This window comes from Vicugna pacos, chromosome 1 (genome assembly GCF_048564905.1).
Source record: "Vicugna pacos chromosome 1, VicPac4, whole genome shotgun sequence".
Classification (NCBI taxonomy): domain Eukaryota; kingdom Metazoa; phylum Chordata; class Mammalia; order Artiodactyla; family Camelidae; genus Vicugna; species Vicugna pacos.
Window position 1 is genome coordinate 31,335,394 of NC_132987.1, and position 25,706 is coordinate 31,361,099.

The 25,706-nt window shown below is 39.0% G+C and overlaps 1 protein-coding gene across 2 annotated transcripts in view; it reads left to right on the forward strand.

Annotated features, from left to right (window-relative positions):
- The first annotated feature begins 14,634 nt into the window (after positions 1–14,634).
- The window catches only part of GMPS (guanine monophosphate synthase), a 59,939-nt gene continuing 48,867 nt past the window's right edge, over positions 14,635–25,706 (forward strand). Inside the window, exon 1 of one of the 2 annotated variants that reach the window (XM_072959571.1) lies at positions 14,635–14,731. In XM_072959571.1, coding sequence (XP_072815672.1) covers positions 14,687–14,731 — 45 coding nt within the window. In that variant the 5' untranslated portion in view covers positions 14,635–14,686. Of the gene's footprint in view, positions 14,732–15,686; positions 16,248–25,706 lie in introns of those variants that run through there. The other variant, XM_072959566.1, reaches the window with a different exon arrangement.

A 25,706-nucleotide genomic window follows, 5' to 3' on the forward strand; every position in this document is an offset into this window, starting at 1 on the left:
GGCGCGAGCTCGGGCTCTGTGAGCGCATGCGGCGGTCTGGAAAGCGTGGGCCTCGGTCATTGGGCCCCTGCGGCCACGTGAGGGCAGTTCAGGCCGGCCGGAGCCTGCAGCCGTGTTAATACCGTGCACCCTCTGAAGCCGCGGGGGCCTTGCCAGGGCTCGTCATTAGGCTGGGGGTGGGCAGTGCCCAAACTCCAGGCTGGGAATTTTTAAATGCCCTGGTTTTTGTGGGCCGAGCAGAAACAGAGGAAAGACGGAAGTTTACGAAATATCCTTATCAGCAGCCAGGGGCGCTTTGTGCCCCCAAAAGGGTGCACAAAGGGTGCAAAAGGGTGAAAAAATAAAAAAAAAGTCCTGGCTAAATAGTGAAGCGTATACCTTACAGTGTCTACTTACTTGTAGAATGAATGAAACTGCTCAAGAGGCACTAGGTTTTCTCTGTAGTCGGTTTTTCCAATGTGGTGGAAGAAATTTAGGGGAAATGGGATCTGGGTAAATAGTTACGTTGGGTGGATTGGAATTATGACTCCTTACATCCCTCTATTTTTGAGCCACTGTAAAAAGTCTCGTAAGAGCCCAATATTAAAATTTTGTTTCATGCTAACTCAACATGTATACGGCATTGAAATGATGACAGGTAAAATAACATTAGGGAACCAAAGCATAATTTGTAATATATAGAAAATACGTTACCTATAGAAGTTTTATATATAATAAGAGTGTTTTCCATCGGATGACTAATTAAATACTAAAACCAAAAACTTAAAACCTGTAATTAAAGTTAAATATACTCAACCTCACACCATTTAAGAGATAAAGCATGTTATTGCTGGCCTCTTCCAAATACAAATGTTAAAATAACTGTCCATCTCAAAATTATTCAGAAGAAAAGATTAGTTTTCTGAAGATGGACATTAAAATTTGAATACAAGGTTACACACTTGTTAAATATAACCTAAAGTTTACACAGGACACCAGACTGTACAAACTAGTACATTTCTGAAAACTAACGATGTAATGTTTCAGGAAAGTTTTTGCAGGAAAGTTTTTTGTAGTTCTTAAGAGAAGTTCCATTTGTGGGCATCAAAGTTCAGTGCACTTGCTGAGAATTATTTTAAGTACATTTGCATAACAAGTTACATGTAAATACCTGCTGAACAATGAATTGTGTAATAGAAAGTTTAATACTAAGCTATGTAAGTGGAAATTATTTCTATTTCAAGATGGATTTTATAACATTACAAATTCCCACTCATATTCTCAGCATCCATTTAGACTTAAATATTGCAAAATAGCCTTTTGTGTGATGTGCTCTTTATCTTGCCCCTAAAATCTTGGTGTAGTCATGATTAAATTCTATTCAATTTTAGAGAATTTCTTCCATTATTTTTAAAAAATAGAGTATATAGGTAAACTGAATCATTTGCTTGTCCAGAAGTTGTAGTTGTTGATGCCCAGCTTCTACTATTACTGATAAGAAAAAGTATTCACCTGATTTTTTTTCTTTTCTTGTTCTTTCCATCTGATGCTTGTAAGTTTTTTCTTAATTTCTTGATGTGCCCTTCTGGTTATATTCATTATCTATTACTCCAAAACTTAGCACTTTAAAACAACAAACATTTTATTTCACATTTGCTGTTGGTTAGGAATTCAAGAATAGCATAGCTGTATGGTTCTGGCTTGGTATCTGTCATAAGATTGCAGTGAAAAATGTTACCTGGGGCTTCAGTCATCTAACACTTGACTGGGGCTGGAGAATCCAATTCCAAGATGGCACACTCACACGCCTGTTGGCAGAAGGCCTCAGTTTGTTGCCATGTGAGTCTCTCTGTAGAGCTGCTTAGGTATCTTTCTGATATGGCAATTGGCTTCCTCTAGAGCAAGTAATCTAAAAGAGCACAGAAGTTACAGTTCTTTTAAGACACAATCTCCAAAGTCATGCTGTCACTTTATTATTATTTGTTTTAACTTCCACCAATCTCTAGTCATCAGAAGCAAGTCACTAAGTTCAGCCTTCAGTCAAGGAGAATAAAGGTCCACCTCTTGAAGGGAAAAGTATCAAAGGATTTGTAGACATATTTTTACACCATCACAATGAAATCAGTGGATCATTTCAATCTTAAGATAAAAATCTTTTCCCAGTTCAGCAAAGTTTTCTTCAATTATTTTTTTAAATTACATGTAATAATTTATCGGTAGGTTTTTAAGGGTTTTTTTAATTGAGAAATTTTCTTGAAGGAAAGGTGCAATTTTGGCTTAACTCAGATGTAGGTGCCAACGGAAGAACTTTGGTGTATTGTAAATCATTGGAACTGCAATCTGCTGTTTTTGTTATCTAGCCCCTAAATCCTATAGGTTACCATTAGAGTTAATGTTAACTATAGTTATGTATTATATAGTTATATATTAATTTCTAACTATAGCTATTATTGTTAAAATTAGTTAGTTAATATTACTAACCCAGCACAGCTCCTCCCTGATAGTGATATTGTCACTGTTGGTGATGTTTCCTAGAGCCTCAAAGACACTCCAGGGACATCAAGGATAAAAAGGAACGTAGACTACTGAGATATGCTATAGTCCAGTTATTTTCTGAGAAAGGTATTTAGATGCCATAACAAAATATATTGAAGTCCATTAAACCAACTAAATTCATACAGTAATTTGTGTCTCCTTAATACTCCTCAGGGCTATTCTTGTGTATTCAGATGGCCTTCATATACTTACTGTATCAACTGTGACCTGTGATTTGGACAGGTCATCCTGCCTTTCCAAGAATTAAAACAAACCTCTTAGTAACTCATTGTTTTTAAAAGCCCAGTTAACTTACCAGGAGTAGTCCAGGACACAGGCATCTATGCTGGCTAGAAGTTTCTAATCTAAAACATGCGATCATACTGACTATGACACAAAAAATAAGTTAAGAAATTCAAAAGCTAATATAAATTTGTCATCTAAAATCATCCGAAATAATACAATTGCCCTTGACAATTTTCAGGCCAGCCAAGAGAATGCACACAGTAGCTAATACATCTTATACTCATCAAAAAAAAAGAGGAAATGATAAGCCACTTTTTAAAGGCTACTTAGTTAACTAAGGTTGATCAAACTGATCCTTGATTTATATTTTCCAGGTTAGGTACTGGCTAACTAAAAAGTGAAATACAAAATGGTTTCCAAATGGCTCATGATATTTATGATTGTCCTCACTATGTGGTTTTCCACAATCTGCCAGAGTTTAAATGTTACTATGTAGATATCCAGAACTGACACTCAACTGATAATACTGCATCAAAAAGAGCCCAAATCTCTCTTTGTCAGTACCTCTCATTTAGGGGCTGAATTTTGATCAAAAGCACATTGGGGTGAGGGATGGGTTAGGAAATTCTCATGTAGGATATGGTGCAATCCTTTAACGTGTTTAAGGTAGCAATGTAATCTAATGCCAGATATTAAGCAGAGTAAGCCAGCTGGTCATGCATAATGCATACTCCACATTGATTATCTAAACCCTTGAGGTTTTTTTAGAGGTTCCACACCTAACCCTAAAAACTGAAATTATTTCCCTTTAACCTGATAGGACACTTTTAAAACATAGCTTCCAAATTCTTTATCACTTCCCTCTTTGAAAGATAGAGTCTATGTCCCTTTCCTTGAATCTAGGCTCTGTGACCAACAGAATACAGCTTAGGTGATGCTGGAATAATTTCCAGGCTCAAGTCTTATGAAACCCATAGTATTCACGTCCTACCTCTTGAGATAGTCACTCCTGGAACTGAGTTTCATGCACTAAAGGAAGGACCACATGGAAGGGAACTAAGTAAGGCCTGTGGCTCTCAGTGCTGGCTGATTTCCCCTTTAACAGCACCAACTCGCCAGCCCTGTGTGTGAGCGATCTTGGAAGTGAATCTTCCAGCCTCAAGTTGAGCTACCCTTGCTGAAGTCACGTGGAGCAGAGGCACGTACTCATGGGTAAGCCATGGCCAAATTGCTATTTCCTCCCAAGAAGGCCTCATGGTAATCTTGTGGGACAGACTGAGACACTGCTCTATAAATCCGGGAGCACTACCCCATCAGGCTCGGTGTATCTCAGCAAATGTGGAACAACTGTCACTATGCTATGAAAACAAGACTGTTACCCCATAGGACTCTCAGCCGGTACTGTTGTGAGCAGCTGCTCTTTCTGCATACTCTGTGCTCACTTCTGCTAATATCATTCTCCCTTTTCTTTGGAAAACTGACTTCCTTGATTGAAGTGTTCTGGTAAAGCTAGTGAAACCTCCAAACACAAAACCTTCCTGATGGTAGCTATGATCCTGCTTTGCCTTCAGTTGCCCCATCCCCATCCTCCATTGCCTACATCCGAATGACTGTAAGAGTGAACACAGGGTCTGCACTAGGCTTATAGGAGTCCATTGCATGGATTTGCTAAAATTTACCAACCAGTCTCATGATACTGATGACCATTTAGGTTTTTTTTTGGTTTGATGGTCTTTTCCTAATACCCCACAAATGTATATATAATATATAAACTATGTATTATTATATATAAATATAAATAAAATTCACGTATATTTATTTTAAAAGTGAAATTTCTGGATAAAAAAATATTTAAAGTGTAACATACTGCCAAATAACTTTCCAAAAAGTTTCATACCAATGCATACTGTTTAACTATGATTAATTGCATCTGCTTGCCCCTATCAACCCTCTGTATTTCAAACTTGTCAATCTACACCAATATGAAAGTACAAAAATGTGGTATTATTTTAATTGTATTCTATTAATGATAAAAGCTTATGTTCATGTTCATGATATAAAAATTTAAAAAAATTATTTCTCTTTTTCTATGACTTGAGGCTGAAGTTCTCAAAAACAAGGTATGGGAGAGGAGGGTATAGCTCAGTGGTTGAGCGCATGCTTAGCATGCGTGAGGTTCTGGGTTCAATCCCCACTACCTCTGTTAAAAACAAAAAAAACAGAAAAAAATGAAAACTAATTACCTCCCCCACCAAAAAAAAAAAAAAAAAAAGAAAAAAAAGAAAAAAACCCCCCAACAACAACAACAAACAAGATATGAATTACACCAGAGAAAGTTACTTATATTATATTGTTGTTATTTACTATGGACAAAAAAAAAAACCTATCACTTGCCATCTGACTCTACAAGAATGAAGTCACTAGCCACTGTAGTTGCTGACTTTTAACACGCCCTCAAAGTTCAGGGTGGAGATCAGGGATGAGGCACTCCATGCTCTGGGAAAACTGGTAGAACAGGCCGTGTCATAGTTAGCTATTTTCAGGAGAAAATTTTCTGAACCCAATTTCTTGCCTAGAAAAGCACTAGAATCATTACTGGAGACATCTGCTCTTCGAGACTAGCAGCAGCCTTCTACTGGGATGTGTGTTTGATTGCATGTGCGCCCTTTGCCAAAATCACATGTATACTGACCCCCCCTTCAGAGAAATTCCTCAGAGCTCTTTGAGAGCCTGTCTCCTGGGCTATAGTGCTCAGTAAGTTTCCCAGTACAACTGAACTCACAGCTCTCACATTGTGTTTGTTTTCAGTTGACACTATAAATTTTTGTTCCTTTACTGGTATCCTATTTTTCCATTTGGAAGCTTGTGGAATTTTCCTTTATTTTTTGAGTTCAGAATTTTCACCAGAATGTATGAAAGTATGTGCATGTATGTTTCTCCATTAATCTGATTCAACATTTATTAGGCTTTTTTGAACAAAGTTACAAACCTTTCTTGAATTTAGGGAAATTTTCTTTTATAATGTATTTGATTTTTCTTTTCTTTCTTTTCTCTTCATTAACTCCTCCTGGAAATCCTAGTAAATTTTAGTTTGTTTACTTATTAGATGTATTGCTTTAGTCTTCTCTCACAACTTTTGCTTTTCTTTTTGCTTTGTGTTACTAGAGACTTCCAAACTAGATCTGTCAAAAACAAATTGGATTTGTGTAGCTAAAATTTGTGCATTTTGCCAGGGCTTAGGGAGAGGGAGGAATGAATAAGGGGAACACAGATGATGTTTAAAGAAGTGAAAGTACTCTGTATGATACTGTAATGGTAGTTACCTGTTGTTATATATTTGTTCAGACCTGTAGAATGTATGACACCAATGTAAACTATGAGCATTGGATGATAATGATGTGTCAATGCAAGTTCATCAATTATCACAAATGTACCACTTTGTGGGGGATGCTGATTATGGGTGGAGGCTATGTATATGTGGCGGCAACAGGCACATAGGAAATTGCTATACCTTTGGCTCAATTTTGCTGTGAAAAAAAATGTTATTTAAAAAAAATCTATGCATTTCAAAATAATGTAAATTTATCTCAGAAAAAGGACTGTAAAAGAAAAAACTATTTGCACGGGGGTTGGAGGTGATGAAGGCTTGATGAATTAAGAATGGCAGATTATCAGTGACTATTGAAGCTTGGTGATACAGGAATTCATTATACCATTCTGTTTATTTTGTACATGTTCCAAATTCCCTGTAATGAAAAGAAGAAAATCAAAACAAACAAACAAAAAATAAATTGGTTAACAGCCATTAGTGGTTCTGCTATTCAGTCTGTTTTAGAAAACAAAAACAAAAACAAAAGCAGACAGAGAGAGAGGGAGAAAGAATTTATTGGAAGGATATTGATGGCCTCACAGAATCAGTGGAAGGCTGAGACCTGGCTTAGCAACAACACAGAAACCAATGCAGCCTGAGACTTGACAGCAGGAGTCATAGCTATAGCTATGAATTTATAGGAAATTTTTCAAAAAAAATGCTCCACTGCCAAGCCTTTGATCTCTGAGCTTCAAGTTTTTCCTGGGCTCTATTACAAAGATTAATACTGCCATCTAGTGGCTGCTTTCTAAACTTACGTGTGGTTGCAGATTTCTTGACTGGTTTTCCAGTTCACTATCGTTTGAGTGATATCATCTATATATTCCTCTGAATTTTGTAATTGCTTTCTTGGGGGGTAGGTTTATCGAGGTATGATTTTCATATAGTAAAATTTTAGTGTAGAGTTCTATGAGTTTTGAGAAATATCAACCATTTTGACAAATTGTTGTGTAACCACCACCACAGTCAAGATATGGAATAGTTTCATCACTCCAAAAAATTCTCTTGGGCTTATTTGAAGTCAGCCTCTCCACTCAGTCTCCAGCCCCTGAAAGCCACTGACACACTTTCTTTCCCTATAGTTTTGCCTTTTCCAAAATGTCATATAAATGGAATCATACAATATGTAGTTTTTGAGTCTGGCTTCTTTCAGTCTGCATAATGCATTGAGATTCATCCATATTGTCGCCTGTATTGATAGTCCCCCACCCTCCACCGTGAACCCCTCCTTTTTTTTGGCTGTAGCATTTCCTTGTATGGATGTACCAGCATGTTTTAATCCATTGAAGAGTTCAGGAACATTTGGATTATTTCTAGTTTTTGGTGATTCTGAATAAAGTCACTATAAACACTTGCCTACAGGTTTTTGTGTAAACATAGGTTTCATTTCTCTTGGGCAATTACCTAAGATAGGATTGCTCAGTTGTATGATATGTGTATATTTAACTCTATAAGAAGCTGCCAAGATGTTTTCTAAACTGGTTATGCCATTTTGCACTCCTGCCAGAAACACTTTTCTCTGCTCATGACCTCCTACCTGTCTTTCCAATATTGCCATCTTTTACTTTTAAATTTTTTCTTCTCTCATTTTATGAGATTTCAGAAAGCTGGGGAAATGACACCAAAATATTTGAAATAGCATATCATGTTAATTAACTATTTGTACTGTCTAATTTGTGAATTTTGTCTACCCCTTTCTGATTTGGGCCTTGGTAATTTTTGTTTTTATTTATTATAAGATGTTCCATTTATTTTAGAGATTAACATATCTGTTCTTTTGCTGTTAAAATTTCCCCATCTCTTGTCATGTTCTAAGGTACACAGTTTTAAAAATTAGAACAGAGTACAGAATGCTTTACTAAACTATTAGGTACCCACAATGTGGTAGGCACTGGAATATATTCTGAAAATAACTAATATTTCATATAGTGTTTTATCGTTTACAAAGTGCTTTCATATATATTTCTAGTTCTGTGTAAAACAAGTTGAAAGACTAGAAACACAACCATCCACAACCAAAGAATCTTTTTACATATATATTGTGGCCAATTAAAGAGCAGAGAGAAATGTAGTAAGAATAAGCAATAGAAGGACAGTCAAAAGATGTATGGAATTGACTAAGGGATGGAGACAGTTGGAGAAAGAGGTAACAAATGTGTGAGTGGGAGGCTGGGAAGTGGCCATTCAATGAGTATTGGGTAAACATTCCCTTGGGAATCTTTACAATATACTTTCACATTTTAAAATAATCTTTTGAAATGCTGATTACCTATCTTTTCCAACAGGTTGTTCCTAGAGAAGGAATTTTACTTTGGGCAACTAACACTACCACTAGGGAAAGAAATCTTGGGTAAAATGGGAGTAGGTTTGGAAAGGCAGACTGTGAAGTTTCTCCTTTCGGTAAAAATATCTAGTCTTGTAACACTGCTTAGGGAAAGTTGGGCCATGTTGTTTTCTTTTAGCCACCTCACATTTGTGGCATCTTGGTTGAGGCTCTGAATGTAGAGCTCATTACTAAGAAGATGTTGAAATTGAAAAACATCAAGCTAGTGGTTTCAAATTGACCCATAATCTGTGTGAAATTGAGTCCCCCTAAAACTAATTTTCCCTGCCCAATTTATGATTAACTTTACCCAAAACTTGATTCCCTTTCTTGTCCTGCCCCTGTTCCCCTCAGGATTGAGAAATATCAAAGAAGAGAGGGGACTGAAGCTGAGCAGGATTCCACGGGGCCTTCCCAGGCACAAAACATCCTTGAGTCCCCAGGCTTTTGTCTTCTGTGGCAAGAGGCTTTGGTCTCCTAGGCCTTTCCAAGTTCTGAAGAGACTCTAGCAGTTACTATTTAAGGAAGTGAAGGTAACAAAAACAGTCAAGAACCAACAGTTCGTTCAGTTATAGAACAAGTTCCTCCTCAAGGGATACGCATAAAATCTGACACGTATCTTTGAGTTGATCTGCAGGAACTAAACCCCATCCACCAGGTGGAGGTGGTGCTTATGCTGAGCACTAGACCCCAGACTGGCTGGAACCAGAAGGCTGGTGACTGAGATTCCTGAAACATGATCCTGTTACCTCACCGCCAACTAGTCAGAAGAAAGTCACATACCCTGCAGCCTTCACCCCAAATATTGCCTTTAAAAACCCCTTCCCTAAAAGCCATAGGGAAGTTCAGGTCTTTTGCGTGTAAGCTGCCCACTTTCCTCATTTTGCATCTGCAATAAATACTACTTTCCTTCACTACAACCTGGTGTCAGTAAATTGCCTTTGCTGTGCTGTGGGCGATTAGACCCAAGCGCAGTTTGCTAACATTTACATGTATAAATATTATGGTGCTGACTGCCAGAATATTAAATTCATGGACATTGTGCAAAAAGTGATTTGGATATATGAAAACAGCTTAAAGTCCTAAGTTAAAAAATTCCTTGAAAAGTGTTATCATTACTTATACAAGAACAGAAAGCAAACTACATTAAAAACCTAAAAAGCTTCATTTTCCTCACCCTCACTGTAAGCTATTTTATGAATTACCATGTTTCAGTCTTATATTTTCAGTTTTTAATTTACGAACACTCCAAAACCAGCAGCATTTTTCAGTCGCCAAGATATGGAAGCAAACTAAATGCCCTTGGACAGTTAAATGGATAAACAATACATATATATTTCATATATAACAGAATTTTTTTTTAGTCTTAAAAAGGAAGGAAATCCTTTCATATGCTACAACATGGATGAAACTTGAGGACATTATGCTAAGTGAAGTAAGCCAGTCACAAAAAGACAGATATTGTATGACTTCACTTCTATGAGGTATCTAAAGTAGTCACATTCATAGAAACAGAATCAGAGGCTGAGAGGAGGAGCAAATGAGATGCTGTTGTTCATGGGTATAGAGTTTCAGTTTTCTAGAATGAAAAAGTTACGGAGGTCTGTTGCAAAACAATGTGAATATACTTAGCACTACTAAACTGTACACTTAAAAATGGTTATGATGGTAAATTTTACATTATGTATTTTTTTAACCACAGTTAAATCTGTTATATAAATACCCAGTGAATCAATGCAATGAATTTTGTTAAGGATAGCCAATTCAAAAATCCATCAAAATCATGGCGCTGCAAACAGTTGAAAGAAACAGTAGTAACAGGGACATTGCTCTCCTTTAAAATGTGCCTAGTGATACGTATGGCTTTAAAGATTGTTTGGCAATGTATATTTTGAATGTTTAATAAACAGTAAAAGGCTAGTTTGAATCTCAGGTCTGTGGTTTTCTGGCTATATAGCCTTCCACTAATTAATCTCTGACTCTCACTTTTCTCAATCATAAAGGGGAAACAAGAAGATAATAATAGTACCCACCCCATAGGACTGTTGTGAGGATTAAATGGACTGATGTACGTAAGGAGTTTAGAAAAGCGCCTTGGCGCGGAAAGTGCTGCTGCTACTGTTACTATTACTGTTAAGGGCTTTCTTCATCACCAGTTCTAGAAACTTTTCAAAGGCAAGACAGCAAAAGTTGTTTTCCTACTTTTCCTAGAGATGAAGAAGGCACAGGCTGAATCAGTCCTCACCAGGAGGATGTCAATTTGGCTTTAAGGGAAAGTAAACAAAATCTGGCAGAACGGCTGGGACAAAGGGCATAGCAGGGGTAATCAATAAGAATATAATTATGATAATAACATTCAATGATCTGCTTTAATAAAATGTGACGTAAATATGATTTTATCATATTTAGGTGGTGAATTTATTACACAATTTTCTGCTGCTTTATGAAAGGATTAACTGTAAAATGTTTAAACAATAGGCTTTTATGGTGCATTTTTATTATTATTTATTATTTCAAACTTATAGCAAAGTTGGAATAATATAACAATCCCCCCCCATAAAAACTTCATTTAGACAGAACATTCAAAATTTGCCAACTGACCCAATGGTAGCCTTTATAGCAAAAGGTTTCAATCTAGGTGTGTGTATTTCACTCAGCTGTCGTGTCTCTTTATTCTCCTTCAATCTGGAACAGTTCCTCAGTCTTCCCTTAACCTTCACTTCACTGTAGCTAATTGTATTTTCCAAGCATTGCACCACATTTGCAGTTCCACGTGCTCTTCCAGAACCCTCTCCTTGAATCTGGACAGGACTTGCAACTCATTCCACGATGAGAATGCAGAGAAAAAACACTGTGTGACTTCCAAGCTAGGTAGAAAAGGCCACACAGCTTCTACCGGGCTCTCACTAGTTCTGTCTCTCTGTCTCGGTCTCTCATACACACACTCACACTCTCTGGGAATCCTGAGCTGACACATAGGAAATCCAATCACTGTGAAGTTGTGGTAATGGAGGGACCACACAGAGGTAGAGGTAGAGATGCCAGGTGGGCTGTGGCTGTTCCAGCTCTCAGCTGTTTGGATCTTCCCGTTTAGGTGTTAGAGATGCGTATATGCTTGTGTGATGTGTGAAAGCCTTCGCGTGATTCTGGTTCCCAGCCTTTGAGACCCTGTGTGAGGTCTCGTGGAGCTGCACTCTGGGCTGCACTAGCTGACACATTAGGGCAGAGAAGAGCTGCTCCTACTGAACCTTGTCCAAATTGCAGCAAAATCAATAATGCTTTAAGCCACTAGATTTTAGGGTGTTGCAAAGCAATAGATAACAGGTCTGTAACTGTTCCAGTTATTCTTTGGAATGTGCTTCCATTTGGCTTTGCCTGGTGTTTAGTCAACTTTAGGTAATTCATTTTAGGCAAGCACTGCTGAAGTAATACCATCCTCGGCTTACTGCATCCACCAGGTAACACATGTTTTTTTTTTCCATTATTGTTGATGCTAACTTTGATCACTTGAGTTAGGAGGTGTCCTCAGGTTTCTCCACTGTAAAGTTACTCTTTTTCCTTGTATAATTAATAATTATTTTGTAGAGACATATTTTGAGACAATGTAAATAAATCCTGTTCTTGATCCTACTTTCACCCATGAATTTTACCATCCACTGATATTTCTTGTCTGAATTTATTATTTCTATGATGGTTGCCTAATGATAATTTTCTAACTCAATTATTCCTTTGAACTTTATTAGTTGACATTCTATCATAATAAGGAAGGGTTTTCTTTCCATTTACTCGTTTAGTTTTATCATAATAGACTGATGGAGCTCTAACCTAATCAGAGGATAGAATCTTTACCATCACTATTTTGATATATTGCCCAAGATTTGGCCAGTAAAATCCTTTCACACTGATTTCTGTGTCCCTTTGAAATGTCCCCATCATTCTCTGAGCACTTCCTTACTTCTTGGCATGAAAAGATGTTCCTGGTCATCTTGTCCCTGCCTCAGTCCTGAAATCAGTCGTTTCTTCAAGAAGTTCTGGTTCCTCTCACTTATTTAGAAACCAGTATCTGGGTCCTTATTTGCTTGTTGGAATGATACTTTTCCCAGAGCTTTTCTGTAGACAGAGACAAGTGAACAGGTAAACACTGTAGAGGGTGGTGAGTAGTAATGAAGGGGAAAGGGTTATGGGAGCACAAAAGAGGAAGAGGCAGCTAACCCAAGACTGCAGAGTTGTGGGGAGGGGACAGAATCATTCTAGGCAAAAGACATGTGCAAAAGGCCCAAGTCAAGAGAGAACATACCATATTTAAGGAATGAAAGCAGTTTAATATGGCTTGAGAGTAGAGTGAGGTGGGGCAGTGGTAAGAGAAGGCTACAAGGTAAATGGGCTGGCCAAATCTCCAAGTACCAAGTAAGCAATATTAGAAGTTTGGAGTTTATCCTGAGAGGAAAGGGGAGCCATTGAGAAGATTCTTAGCAAAGGATATATGATCAAATTTAGAACAGCTGTCTTCATTTTTTTTTAACTCACATACCATCCTAAAAGGATTTTGAAAAACTGTGTACTTCCTTCTACGTTTTAAGTTAACACCTAATATTTTTCATAAGTTTAAAAGTTAATTTTTTTGTTAATGGGAAATTTAAAATATTAAACATTTTGAAAGATGAACTAAGATGACCATGGATTATATCAGAAATAAACATTTCATGACATACTACTCACCAAATCTGAAAAGTCATGTAAATTTGCTGTGATTTTATGAAATATTTCTTTTAAAACGTTTCTTCCCAGAAACCACACAATTACATTTATAAGAATCAGCACGACAAGTCTATGCTGCCTAAGTTGTTCTGAAGTCAGAGCAATCTTCACCCTTAACCTTTATAAGCATATAAAACTATGATAGGACATGTAACAGAAGGAAGACCTTATAGGTTTAGGATGCCTCAAGTAATCATTAAAAGACTTCCACTTCTGTCAAAAATGGAGTAACAGGAACTGGATGTACCCTCTTGCTTGCAATAAGAACAAAAAACTCAAGACAAAATATGTGCAACAATGGTTTCAAGATACTGGATATCATGCAGAAGAGGACAGTGATCCATGAGAGACAGGAAACAAGAGATGAACCCTTCAATTGTCCCAGTTTATTGCCCTGAGATTCTTCAGATTAAAGAAATAAACCTAACCATATCAATAATCACATTAAACGTAAGTGGTCCAAACACTCCAATTCAAAGACAGAAATTGGCAGATAGGATAAAAAGTAAAACCCAATTACAAGAAACACTATGAACATAAAGACACAAACAGGATAAAGGGTTGCAAAAGATATATTACTTCAAGAATGAGTCAAAAAAGCAGGCATGCTATTATAATATTGGACAAAGTAAATGTCAGAGTGAAGAATATTACTGGGAATCTAAAAAATATAATTTCATAACTATAAAGGGATTAATAATGATTCTAAATATTTATGACCCTAAAAACAGAGCTTCAAAATACGCAAAGCAAAAACTGACAGAACTATAAGGAGAAATTGATAAAATCACAATTATGGTTGGAGATTTTAGTTCCTCTCTTTCAATAATTGATAGGACAAATGAACAGAAAATTAGCAAGAATAGTCTTGAACAAAGTTGTGTTTTGGACTTGAGTTTGGGACCCACTATGACACTGAATGTCTAACTGGGGATGTACGCTATAATATGGATCCGGAGCTCAGACCAGAGAGCTGTCATGACATAGAACCTATTAAGGTGTTTTTAAACAAGTCTATATTTTAAAATAAGTGCCTCAGGGAAACAAAGGTGAAAAGTAAGATAAGAAGAGGGCTAGTAATGGAAATACTGAAGAAAACCAATACCAAAGTTTCCTCTTGTAGGACAGACATAGGCAGAGGGACAAGAAAAGGTGGTGGAAAATAATCATGGAGGTGGAAAGACACCCGTGTGGGGCCCTGTAAGGGGAATCCAGTTTCAAGAAAGAGGAAGGGGTGAATAGAGCCAAAGGAAGAAGCCTTAGAAGGATGCCAGCACATGCTGACATTCTTAGCCATAAACACAAGTGACCAATAGAATACATTTAAACTGGGCATCATCTAACACAGACAGAATTTAGCCAATCCTTATTGCTGTCACATCACATTCCATTCCATTGCAGGTGAACCAATTCTATTGGTTACTACACGGTTCTCTCAATTGTTCATCCAGACCTACCAAGAAAGCACAGTCTCCATGGCTTTAGAAGATTCAAGTGTTCATTTTTCACTTCAGAGAAAGGTAAGTGAGATACTTCATTTGAGTCTGAGGCCCATGAGGGCCTTGGGCCTTTTGTTTCTGTAAATAGTTTACTAACAACTTCTATTCTTTCCCAGATCGGGTGCCCCTCACCTCCTATATAGAGAAGCAGAAGCACATAATGTCACTGAGCCTCAATTCCCTCATTAGTAAATAGTGGGTAAGACCATCAATCCTACTACACCACTTCCATGAGATTAGTTAGAATAAAGTGGGTTTTTGGCAGTTAGGGTTGTCTCTCTAGCTCCTGAATACCAGGACTAGAGCCTGAAACACAGCAAGAGCTCAGCAAATGTTGGCTGTATTGTAACAACTGAGTATTTGTTAAAAGCCTTTGTAAATGGAAGGCCATTTCAGGTGTTATTATTTATTCCCCAACGGTGATTTAGACCCCCCAGGTGACCAAATTCAAGGTGCTGAAAGACTTTGCATTGACGGGTGCCAAGGAGTAGCTGGAAAAACTGCAGCTCCTTCCCCACAAACAATCCAAATAAAAACATAGCTGTGCAAACAGAGCTGCAGTCCTCCGGTCTAGTTTTCCACCAGACTGCCGCTCCCTAACCCTTCCTCGTGGAAATTCTGCATCCGCTGTAGAACTTTTGAGGGGCCTAAGTCATCAGATACCACTTTTAAGTCCACGGCGATGTCACCACGAAACTCTTCAAAGCACTCCTGGCCTCCCCCATGACCCGCAACCTGAGATGAGGCTGCACCACTGGCGAAGAGTTCCCCCCGTGACCCAGCTCTCTGGAGGCCTCCTCCTCAGGGTCACCAGCCTCTCGCAGCAGTCAAAGGCTGCGGGCCGGCCGGCCAAAGGCACGCGGGTCGCAGCTTCGGTTTTTCGCCAAGGCCCACTTTAACGGCCAGGGTGGGGCGGGGCGCCACCGGCTCCTCCTCTCCCGCCGGGCTGCCGGGTGCGGGGGCGGGACAGGGGCAGCCAGGCTGGGCGGTGCGGGCTCCTCCCCCCACGGGCGGCATGACAGGAGTGGGGCGGGGCCAGACGCCGCAGGACCCGCCTCTCAGGGGCGGGCAGGCCGGGGACGCGCGGGTTTCTTCTCCGGGGGCAGGCCTCGGCAGCGGCGGGGACGGACCTGGAGGCGGGGCCAGTCGCCGAAGTCCCCACCTCCGGAGGCGGGCTTATTTGGTGGCGGCGGCAGCTGGGGGAGTGCCGGCGGCGCGGCAGCCTCGCCAAACGGGCTCTGGCTCCTCCCAGTGGCCGGCCGGGGCGGAAGCAGGAGGCGGGGGCAGCGTGCGCGCTGCTGGTCTCCTCTCCCGCGGCGCTGGGGCCCGCGCTCCGAGGCTGCTGCTCGATTCGGCGCTTCGCAGGCGGCCAGCTCTTCTCCGCGCCGCCCGCCCGCCCGCCAGCTACTCGACCAGGCCACCTTCTCAGTCCTGGCCCGTGGCGTCGACCCCACCGACCCTCTCCCGCCCCGTCTCATCTCTGGCCGCCGGCACCGCGGCCCCAGCCCCGATGGCTCTTTGCAACGGAGACTCCAAGGTCAGTCTCTGGCGTGGGGGGTCCCTGCCTCACCGCTTCCGGGCGGAGGCGAGGCTCCGGGGCCCGGGAGCCACCGCGCGGGGACCTTCCCCGCCTCCTCCCCCGAGCCCGCCAGCGCAGCCCTGCGGCCCGGGCAGCGGCGCGTCGCAGAGCCCCGGGTCGGGGCCTGTGGCATGTTTTCTTCTCTGGAGCGGCAGGTGCTTTGTTGATTTTGTCTGCGTGACGGGGTTCCTGCGCCCGCTGAGCTCCGGGCGTCGGGGAGGGCGTCAGCTTCCCGCCGCAGCGCCCTGGCCCCCGCCTCCCCCGCTCCGCTGTGGGGCGCCGAGCCCGCGGAGCGCGGCCCGAGGTGGGGGGAGGGAGGCGAGCGGGTGTGTGTGTGTGTGTGTGTGTGTGTGTGTGTGTGTGTGAGAGAGAGAGAGTGAGGCGTGGGGGCTTCCTCAGCCCTCGCCCCGTCCCTTCGGGATCCTTGGGGCCTTTTGTGGAGCTGCCGGGGCCCGCCGAAGGCAGGGCAGGGTCGGGGCCTCGCGTGAGGCGTTCGAGCTGCGCCGGCCTCCTCTCTTCCCGCCACCCCGTTTCCCGCCTGCCCTCGGCGAGGCTCGCCTGGTTCCCCTACGTCGCCCTTTGGGTCCGCGGTGGCGAGGCCGGCCCTCGAGGAGGCCGCGTGACTGTACCACCCACCCCTACTCCGCCCCCGTCGGCGCCCTCCCTGGTCTGGGCCAGTGGCCGGAGGGTCGCGCATTCCGTTCCCCTCCCCCCATCCTTTTCCGAGGGGGGAAGCTTGTGTCCAGCCCCGCCCCCATCCCGCTCACTCCTTACTTTTCCGCCTTGGTTTGCGGTGGGACCCGCTCCCCGCCGCGGGGAGACCCACTCCCGGCCGCTGGCCTCCGCCACCGCGCCCCGAGGGCCGGGGAAGTCTGGAGTCCCGGGTGCGGGAGAAGTTAACTTGGTGTGCCGAGTGCGGAGAGCACGTTTGGGCCGCTGCTGCGCGTCTCCTCACCTCCAGCTCACTTTTTCTTTAGACCCTCTTTCGTCTCGCTTCTGTATTGAGCACCTTCGCTTTCGCTTGTGTTAAAATTTTCGTTGGTCTGGAGTTCTTTCAGACCCGCGCAAAATCAGTTTTGTCAGCGGGAAACTGCGCGGTTTTGAATTGGGATCTACTTAAGCGAGATGTTTAGGGCCTAGATTTAAGAAATTACTGCATTACGTTTCATTCAGGTGTGTGGACTTTTAAACGTCAGGTGGAAACTGGTGTTCTGAGTCAGGTAGTAGTGCCTTTTCAGACAGTATTGTCTTACAGAGGTGGTGCCTAAGTCACATCTTAGTGGGTCCTCTCCATGCGTAATTGGCTAAGTCTCTAGTAAACATTAAAAAAGTATTTGTTGAACAAATTAGTAAAGATTATAAGGTAGTTGATGAACTCTTTTTAAACCAAGGGAACTGATGCTCAAGACTAGTTGGAGCTCTTTCTTGGTATTATAAAGGTGAATGAAGATACTTGAACCTTTAGTTTCTGACCTCAGAAGCTTACATAAACCTCAGCGTACAGCTCTTTCGTGTATACTAGTTAACTTACAAAACAATTTTCTTCTTTCCTTAATTTGGAGCCTTAAAGTCATTGAAAGATTCCTCTTTGTGCTGGTAGAGGATATGACCTTGTTATTACGAGGGCTCAAACCTAATTTACAGACTGAAAAACATGTGCTGATTTGAAAACAGTGTTTGCATATTAAATGACACAGAAAGTTAAAGATTCAGTTTTCTGAATCTTAAAACTCAGATTGAGTTTATGAGTCAGGCGTATAGAACACATACTGTTTTCCATAGTTGGTAGTTTTTTTGTTTGTTCGACTTGAATTTTAAAGAGAATCTTGATCAGTTTGATATATTTGAGCCTCAGGTGATTTGCTGATTAACTTATTTTTATTTCAAGGTTCTTTATTTTGTAGCATGCCTCTCTTTTTTTTTTTTTTTTTGACCATACTAACAACTGAAAACCAAACTGAAAGCATTTTCAAGAGAAGCAATACAGGGAAATAACATTTTGTCAAATCTGTGATTATTTCATGTACTCCCAAGGAGGAAAAATAAACCTTATGATTAAACAATGATTAATTACAAGAAGCATTCCAAGTGAAAAGATGTTTAAAATGGGACATGCAGAGTAAAGTAGGTGAAGTAAGATGTTATGAAAGGTCCACCTGGAAATCTGAGTAGGCATCTGTTTTCCATACCTTACCACAGAGCCACCTTTTCCTCTGGCGTGAAATACAAGTACCAGACCCAAGATTACTTTGTACATCTGTTGTGCCTCTGACAGTTGTAGTAAATCCTAGTTGATAAATTAAGGTGGGGAAAGAGCTGATTTTGAATTTCCGTATGTTTCAATATTTTTCAGGATTTTCTGAAATGACATTTCTGTGTGATAGAAATTAGGGAGAAACCTACCTAAATTCTGTAAAAACATTTGGGCTGTTTTCATTAGTTTTATCCACAGAGTGTCATTTAGAGCTGGAAAGGACCTTTATGTGTTTCTGCTTCCTAAGCTGGAAAAACAGCTGGTGTTAGAACCTGGCTTTTCTTTTTCTTCAGGAGTACTTTGGTTAACCATCTAAGGTAGAGATTATGGTTTCCTTAAAGAGCTGATATGATGTTATTTAGTTAAAGTCTTCATATAGAGAGCATAGACAGGTTTTCTTTAAAAAATTTTTAAAACTTCATTATTTTGTATGAATATAGCAAATATTAGATGTATTTTGTATTTTGTATGTATATAGCAAATATTAGATATACTGGCTTTTTTCAGTTTTATTAAGGCAAGATTATGAGAGTAATGTTCTTCGGGCTACTTGTCAAGCTTACCACCTTTCGCCCCATCTAAGCTTTAGACCCTTTTGGTTGGAGCAGAGGTAGGACCTGCCTGCCCCACCACCTTCACTGAGATGTTGACTATAGAGTATATCATACTTGGATTAAAGGTTTTTTAAAAAAATACCTGTTGATTACATGTGATATAGGATCTTCAATGACATCTAATGTTGAAAATCAAGATTTGCCATTTTAAAATTTATTTTTGAATTGAATGGAAAGATGACCTGAGATTTTTAGGGATGCATTGAGAATTGACAACTGTCCTTTTATGATAACCCTATAGTACCTTTTTCCCAAAGGTCAAAGGTGGATATTTTTTTCCCTCCAGATTTTGTTTCATCTGTTAAGATATTCATCTAGAATGGAAGAGCTGTTACAGACAAAAGGAAAGGTTTTTATTGTTTTCTGTTCTTAGGCTTGAAAGGTTTTGAAATTCTTCCGGGAGCCTCAGATGACCTTGTCTTTAGCATGGTCCAACTTGTCACTTAAGGAAAATAATTGTCTTTTAAGAATTAAAAAAAGTACGTATTTGTCCTATACTCATTCATATGTGTTTGATACTTTTCTAAAGCTATTTAATGAATTATATTTTAAAGGATGCTGTTTGAAATAATGAATAATTATTTGCTATCCACAACGATGAAATTTTCCTCTGTTACGGTACTTGAGCTGTTTTCATGCTTCTTTCTAACTTAAACTCTGTTTAGATGCTCAAAGTGAATCAAGTCCTCAGGATTAATACATGATTTTGAAGCACTTTGTGAATCAACAAAAAAGTAATTGCTTCAGAGAATTTAGAATCTTTGTATCACATATATAGTTCCAGGTTGTGTAGAATATTCTTTTTTTCCATGCTTATTTGTGGAATAGAGTTTTTTGTATTTGTTTATGAGTCACAGCAGTTCAAAAAATAGCTTTACTATAATGATAGTCTCATACTAGTTGGTTTTCTCATTGGCCGACCCTTGCCATCCCTTTGGGTTCATGGTTTTGAGGACCTAGGAGATGCTTTATGTAGTTAGGACAATACACTCCTTAATATAGTCCACTACAACTTGATAGGAATGAGGTGTTTGGTTATAGTACGGTGACCATGTACTCTTTGCCTAAACTGGGGCACTTAAGCATAAAAGGAGGTGCTAAAAATAATTTAAATTTATATTTGCTGAAAATGCTACCAAACGAAATACATAATTGGATTTATACAATATAGCAAATAAACACATGGCAGGACTTATGTAGCATGAGTGTTCAGATTATTCTCTTCGTACATTATGCACAGGAACCCACAATCTTTCCTGTATGTATTTCACAAACACCTTACATATCCCACCAACCCAGCTGATAAAGACCTGGAGGTTTTGTGCCGAGGAATGGCTGTGGCACAACTGGCAGGTATACCAAGTGGCTGGCCTGGACAGCAGCTTCTAACATTTTTCTGTCAGCACCAATGACTGGACAGAGTAGCTAACCCTAATTTCCAGTGTCCAAGTGTACTTCATTTTATGTGGAAAAGATCACAAAAGAGAGGTGGGTTTTCTCTGGTTGGCTTTCACTACACCTGCACTCCACAGGGTACCAGGCAAAGCCATGGTAGAAGGTGAAAGTATAAAGTGGAAATGTAACAAGCCCATTTTATCTTACTCTAATGCAGTTATTCATAATATGTTAAAAAATGAAAAACATGAGACAGATGTTAAGTTGGGTAGGATGTGGGAATAACAGTTGTAAATTAGGACAGTCCTATGCCAACTGGGCCATATGATCACTCCAGTTGTAGAGTATGTATTATTTTGCATTTCAATCTTGATCTCTCTAGTGATATGTATTTAAAATTTGGCTAAAATACAAGCCTAATGTGTATGCATTAAAATAGTTTTATTTTTAAATTAGTAACTGTGCTAAGAGAGTTATTTTAAAATTCTTAAAAGTTGAGTGTCAAATTAGTTGCTTTCCAAAGTTTGAAAACCAGCCGTGTTGAAATTGATCAAAAGGTAATATAATCTGCCCTAGTCTACCATAACAATTGCAGAGAATGTTTTGAAACCTTTAAAACTGGCTGGACATGTAAAATTCTCTGTTTCTCCTGTTTGTCAACAGGAAAAAAAGAATCCTTTTTATTATCAAAACTCATGGAGACTTATTACGTAAATTCAAGTCACCTTCACCTTGTCTGTAATTTGGAAAACTAGTATTAGTAATCCTTATCTTCTGAGTTTCATTGTGAATGTAAATCTAGGACTCCAGAATTCTAAAATCTACTTTGGACAAATTTTGAGTGAACAATCCCTAATTAATTTGGGAGATTTTAGATGAATAAAAATAGTTGTAGGTAGGTCATTGTTTTGATACATTATTGATAATAGTGAAACTTTTTTTATGTTATGATTTTTTTTCCACTTTAACGTTTTACGATAAATTTCAGACAAGTTAGAAGAAATTTTAGTCAACATCTGTGTTCACCACCTTGATTTTACCATTCACTTTTCCTAAAGATTTTTATATTAGCTTAATTGAGATATAATTCACATACCATAAAATTCTCCTTTTAAAGGGTACAATTCATTAGTTCTTGGTATAATGACAGATTTCTACAGCCATTACCACAGTCAATTTTAGAGCATTCTCATTACCCCTAGAAGAAATCCTGTACCCTTTAGCAATCAGTCCTCATTGTCCCCCACCTGCTGCACCCTCCCAGCCCTAGGCAATACTAATCTTTTTTCTGTCTCTCTAGATTTGCCTATTTTGAACATTTTATATAACTATAATCTTACAATATGTGATCTCTTGTGACTAGCTTTTTTTTTACTTAGCATAAATGCTTTCAAAGTTCATCCACCCGGTAGCATGTGTAAGTACCTTACTTTTATTGGCGAATAATATTCCATTGTATGGCTATAGCACCTTTTATTTATCCATCCATCAGTTGATGGATATTGGATTGTTTACATTCTTTGGCTATTATGGATAATGCTGCTATGAATATTCCTGTATAGGTTTTTTGGGGGGAGGTGAGATTGGTTATTTATTTAATTGTTTATTTTTAGAGGTGGTACTGAGGATTGAACCCAGGATCTTGTGCATGTTAAGCATGCACTCTACCACTTGAGCTATACTCTCCCCTTCTTGTATAGGTGTTTGTATAGAGAGAAATTTTCATTTCTTGTGGGTATGTAGCTAGGAGTAGAATTGCTGGGTCATGTGCTCTGAATTCTATGTTTAACCTTTGGTGAATTGTCAGACTGTTTTCCAAAGTTGTTTTCCTACAACCGTACCAAATTTATTTATTCTAGTAGTATTTTAATGGAACTTTTAGGATTTTATTTTTGTGAGATCATGTCATCTGCAAATAGAGATAGTTTTACTTCTTCCTTTCCACTCTATAGGTACTTTTAATTTCATTTTCTTTCTTAATTACCCTGGCTAATATGTCTACTTCATTTCTGAATAGAGATTAGGTAAGGGCAGAAATCCTTGTTCCTGATCTTAGTGGGGAAAAAGCAGTTAGTTTTTCATCACTAAATGTGATGTTAGCTGTGGATTTTTCATAGATGCCCTTTATCAGGTTGAGGGAATTTCCTTTCATTCTTAGTTTGTGGATTGTCTTTTATGAAAAGATACTGGATTTTGACAAATACTTTTTTCTACATATATTCAGTTGATTATATGGTTTTTGTTCTTAATTATATTGATTGATAAATTAGATTAATAGATTTTTAGATATTAAATCAAATTTGCATTCCTGGGATAAATCTCACTTGGTAATGATGTATAATCCTTTTTTATATGTTGCTGAATTTGACTTGTTAATTTTATTGATTTTCATGTCTACATTCATAGGCAATAATGGCTTGGAGTTTTCTTATAATGTCTTTGGTTTTGGTGTCAGGACAATTCTGACCTCATAGAATGAGTTGGGATACCATTCACTTTTTACTAAATTTGCTTTATGTGATCAGTTTTTGGAGTCGGACCCTTGGTTACATTTTGGTGGGCCATTTTCATATTGTTGCACAAGACTTAGAGCATTCGGCTGAAGAACATAGTTCTTTTGGAGGTAGTTGGTATACTTTGAATGGATTACAGCTTGAGTTAGACTGAACATTTTTAGGAATAAAGTTTTAATGGGTGATTAATCAGTCCTTTTAAGTGGATTTAACTTGATGGACTTTGGTTTTGAAACAAGAGTGGCTCATAGGTTTGAATGAGTGTTGGCTTTGTTACTGACACCATGACCGTCCAGTGTTACTGACCATGACCATCCAGTGCTCCTGAAGGCTGAGGGTAACAGTTACTTATTGTAGCATTGCCTTTTAGTTTGTGGAGAGAAATGGTAGTTTGAAAAAGTCACTAATAAGTGTTTTTTTTTTTTACTTATTTGTATAGAGGTAAAATGTAGATACAGTGAAGTGCACAGATCTTTAAGTGTACAGTTTGATTTGTGACAAATATATATATATATAGTACTCATGTAACCACCACCCCAATCAAGATATAGAACATTTCCATCACTCCCAAATTTCCCTCATGCCCCTTGACAGTCAGCCCCTCCACTTCTCCAGCAGCAACCACTGTTCGGATTTCTATATCCATACATTAGTTTTGTCTGTTTTTGAATTATGTATCAGTAGAATCACACAATGATTTTGGCTTTTATTCAACACAATATTTTTGAGATTTATCCATGTTGTTGTGTGTATCAGTAGTTTGTTCATTTTTATTGTTATGTAGTGTTCCACATAGATATGCCAGAGTTTATTTATGCATTCACATGTTGATGACCATTTGGATTGTTCCCAGTTTTTGTGGACATAGGTGTTCATGTCTCTTGTATAAATACCTAGGAGTGAAATTGCTGGATCAGAGGATAATCCTTAATAGGTTTGGTATTTCCCATTTCCTCCAGCTTGGAATATTTAGACTGTAGTAATAGGCTACTTGATGCCTGGAAGAGATAAACCTTGGTGTAGTAGAACAAACTTTTAAAAAGTTCTATTATAATATTTTATGCTTAAGGATATTTTTAAAAGTATCTTGCTCAGCTGTATTTTAATGAAAATAGTATATGGTTTGTACACAATAAGCTCCTTTTAGATAGGTTTATAAAAACCAAGGGAAATGAACCACTACTTTATTTGATAGTAGCAATTTTAATTTTAAACTTGTATATATATATATTTTTTTATTGAAGTACAGTCAGCTTACAATGTGTCAATTTCTGATGTACAGGATGCTTCAGTCATACATATACATACATATGTTTGTTTTCATATCCTTTTTCACTGTAGGTTACTGTGAGATATTGAATATAGTTTCCTGTTCTATGCAGTATGAACTTCTTGTTTATCTATGAATTTTAAATTAAAAAATAATTTGACAATAAAACTGATGAAAATAAATAGAACTTGAAGCATTCTGGATTTAACAACATTGGATGTTTTAAACAACCTTAGCATTGGTGCAGTATCTTCACATTAAAGTTGTTTTCAGGTTATTTGGTAAGAAAATTTCTATCAGTTTGTTTGTGAGGCATATTAATATTACCCTGTCTCCTGTGGTGCCTCTTGAATTCACCAGGCCTAGCTGTTCAAGAGTTTATTTAATAGTGCCCCTATGTGGTTTCTCTTCACTGTTGTCTTTCCTTCATTAGTTACCTCCTTAAAAAAAAGAGGTAAGTATACAATTATATTTTAATCTCTAAAGCTAAATATTCAGTGTACTGTGTGTATATATGTGTATATATATTTTTTTGAGGTAGGAGATAATTAGGTTTATTTATTCACTTTTTAGAGGAGATACTGGGGATTGAAACCAGGACCTCGGGCATGGGCTCTAGCACTTGAGCTGTACCCTCCTCCTGTGTGTAATGTATATTTTGAAGTTGAGGGAGGTCACAGAAAACTAAGCATAATAATAACCATTTTGTACAATGTGCCCTACATTCTTTTTTGGGGGGGGTAAGTAATTAGATTTGTGTGTGTATGTATGTATATGTGTGTGTGTGTATGTATGTATGTATTTATAGAGGCAATACTGGTGATTGAACCCAGGACCTCATGCACGCTAAGCATGCACTCTACCACTTGAGCTATACCCTCTCCCACTGTCCTACATTCTTATGTATTTGTTATATATGGCCAGAGAAAGTAGAATTATAATTTGTTACTGATTCATAACCTGCCATGGATGCTTTGGTGTTAGATGGTTTTTTGAACTTTCACTTAGGTAGTATTAGAAACATTTTCAGAAAGACGTGATGCTAATTTCATGCCCAGGAGTTTGTGGTTGAACTCAGCTGAGCTCCACCGCTCTCATCGTTTTCAACGAGTAAGTAGGCTCATGATGCTTTCATAAAAATGGCAGAAGTACAGGAGACAAGTGGAAGCATTAAGATGGCTTAAGACTTGGCACACTATCACTTCTGCCCGCATTACATTGGTCATAGCAGGTCTCATGGTTGAGCCCAGTGTCAAGAGTGAGGAAATATATTCTGCTTATAATAGGACAAACTGCAAAGTGACTTGACAAAAGGCATGTACATAGGAAACAGTGAAGAATAGTGTAGTCTGTTACATATGGAAAATTAAA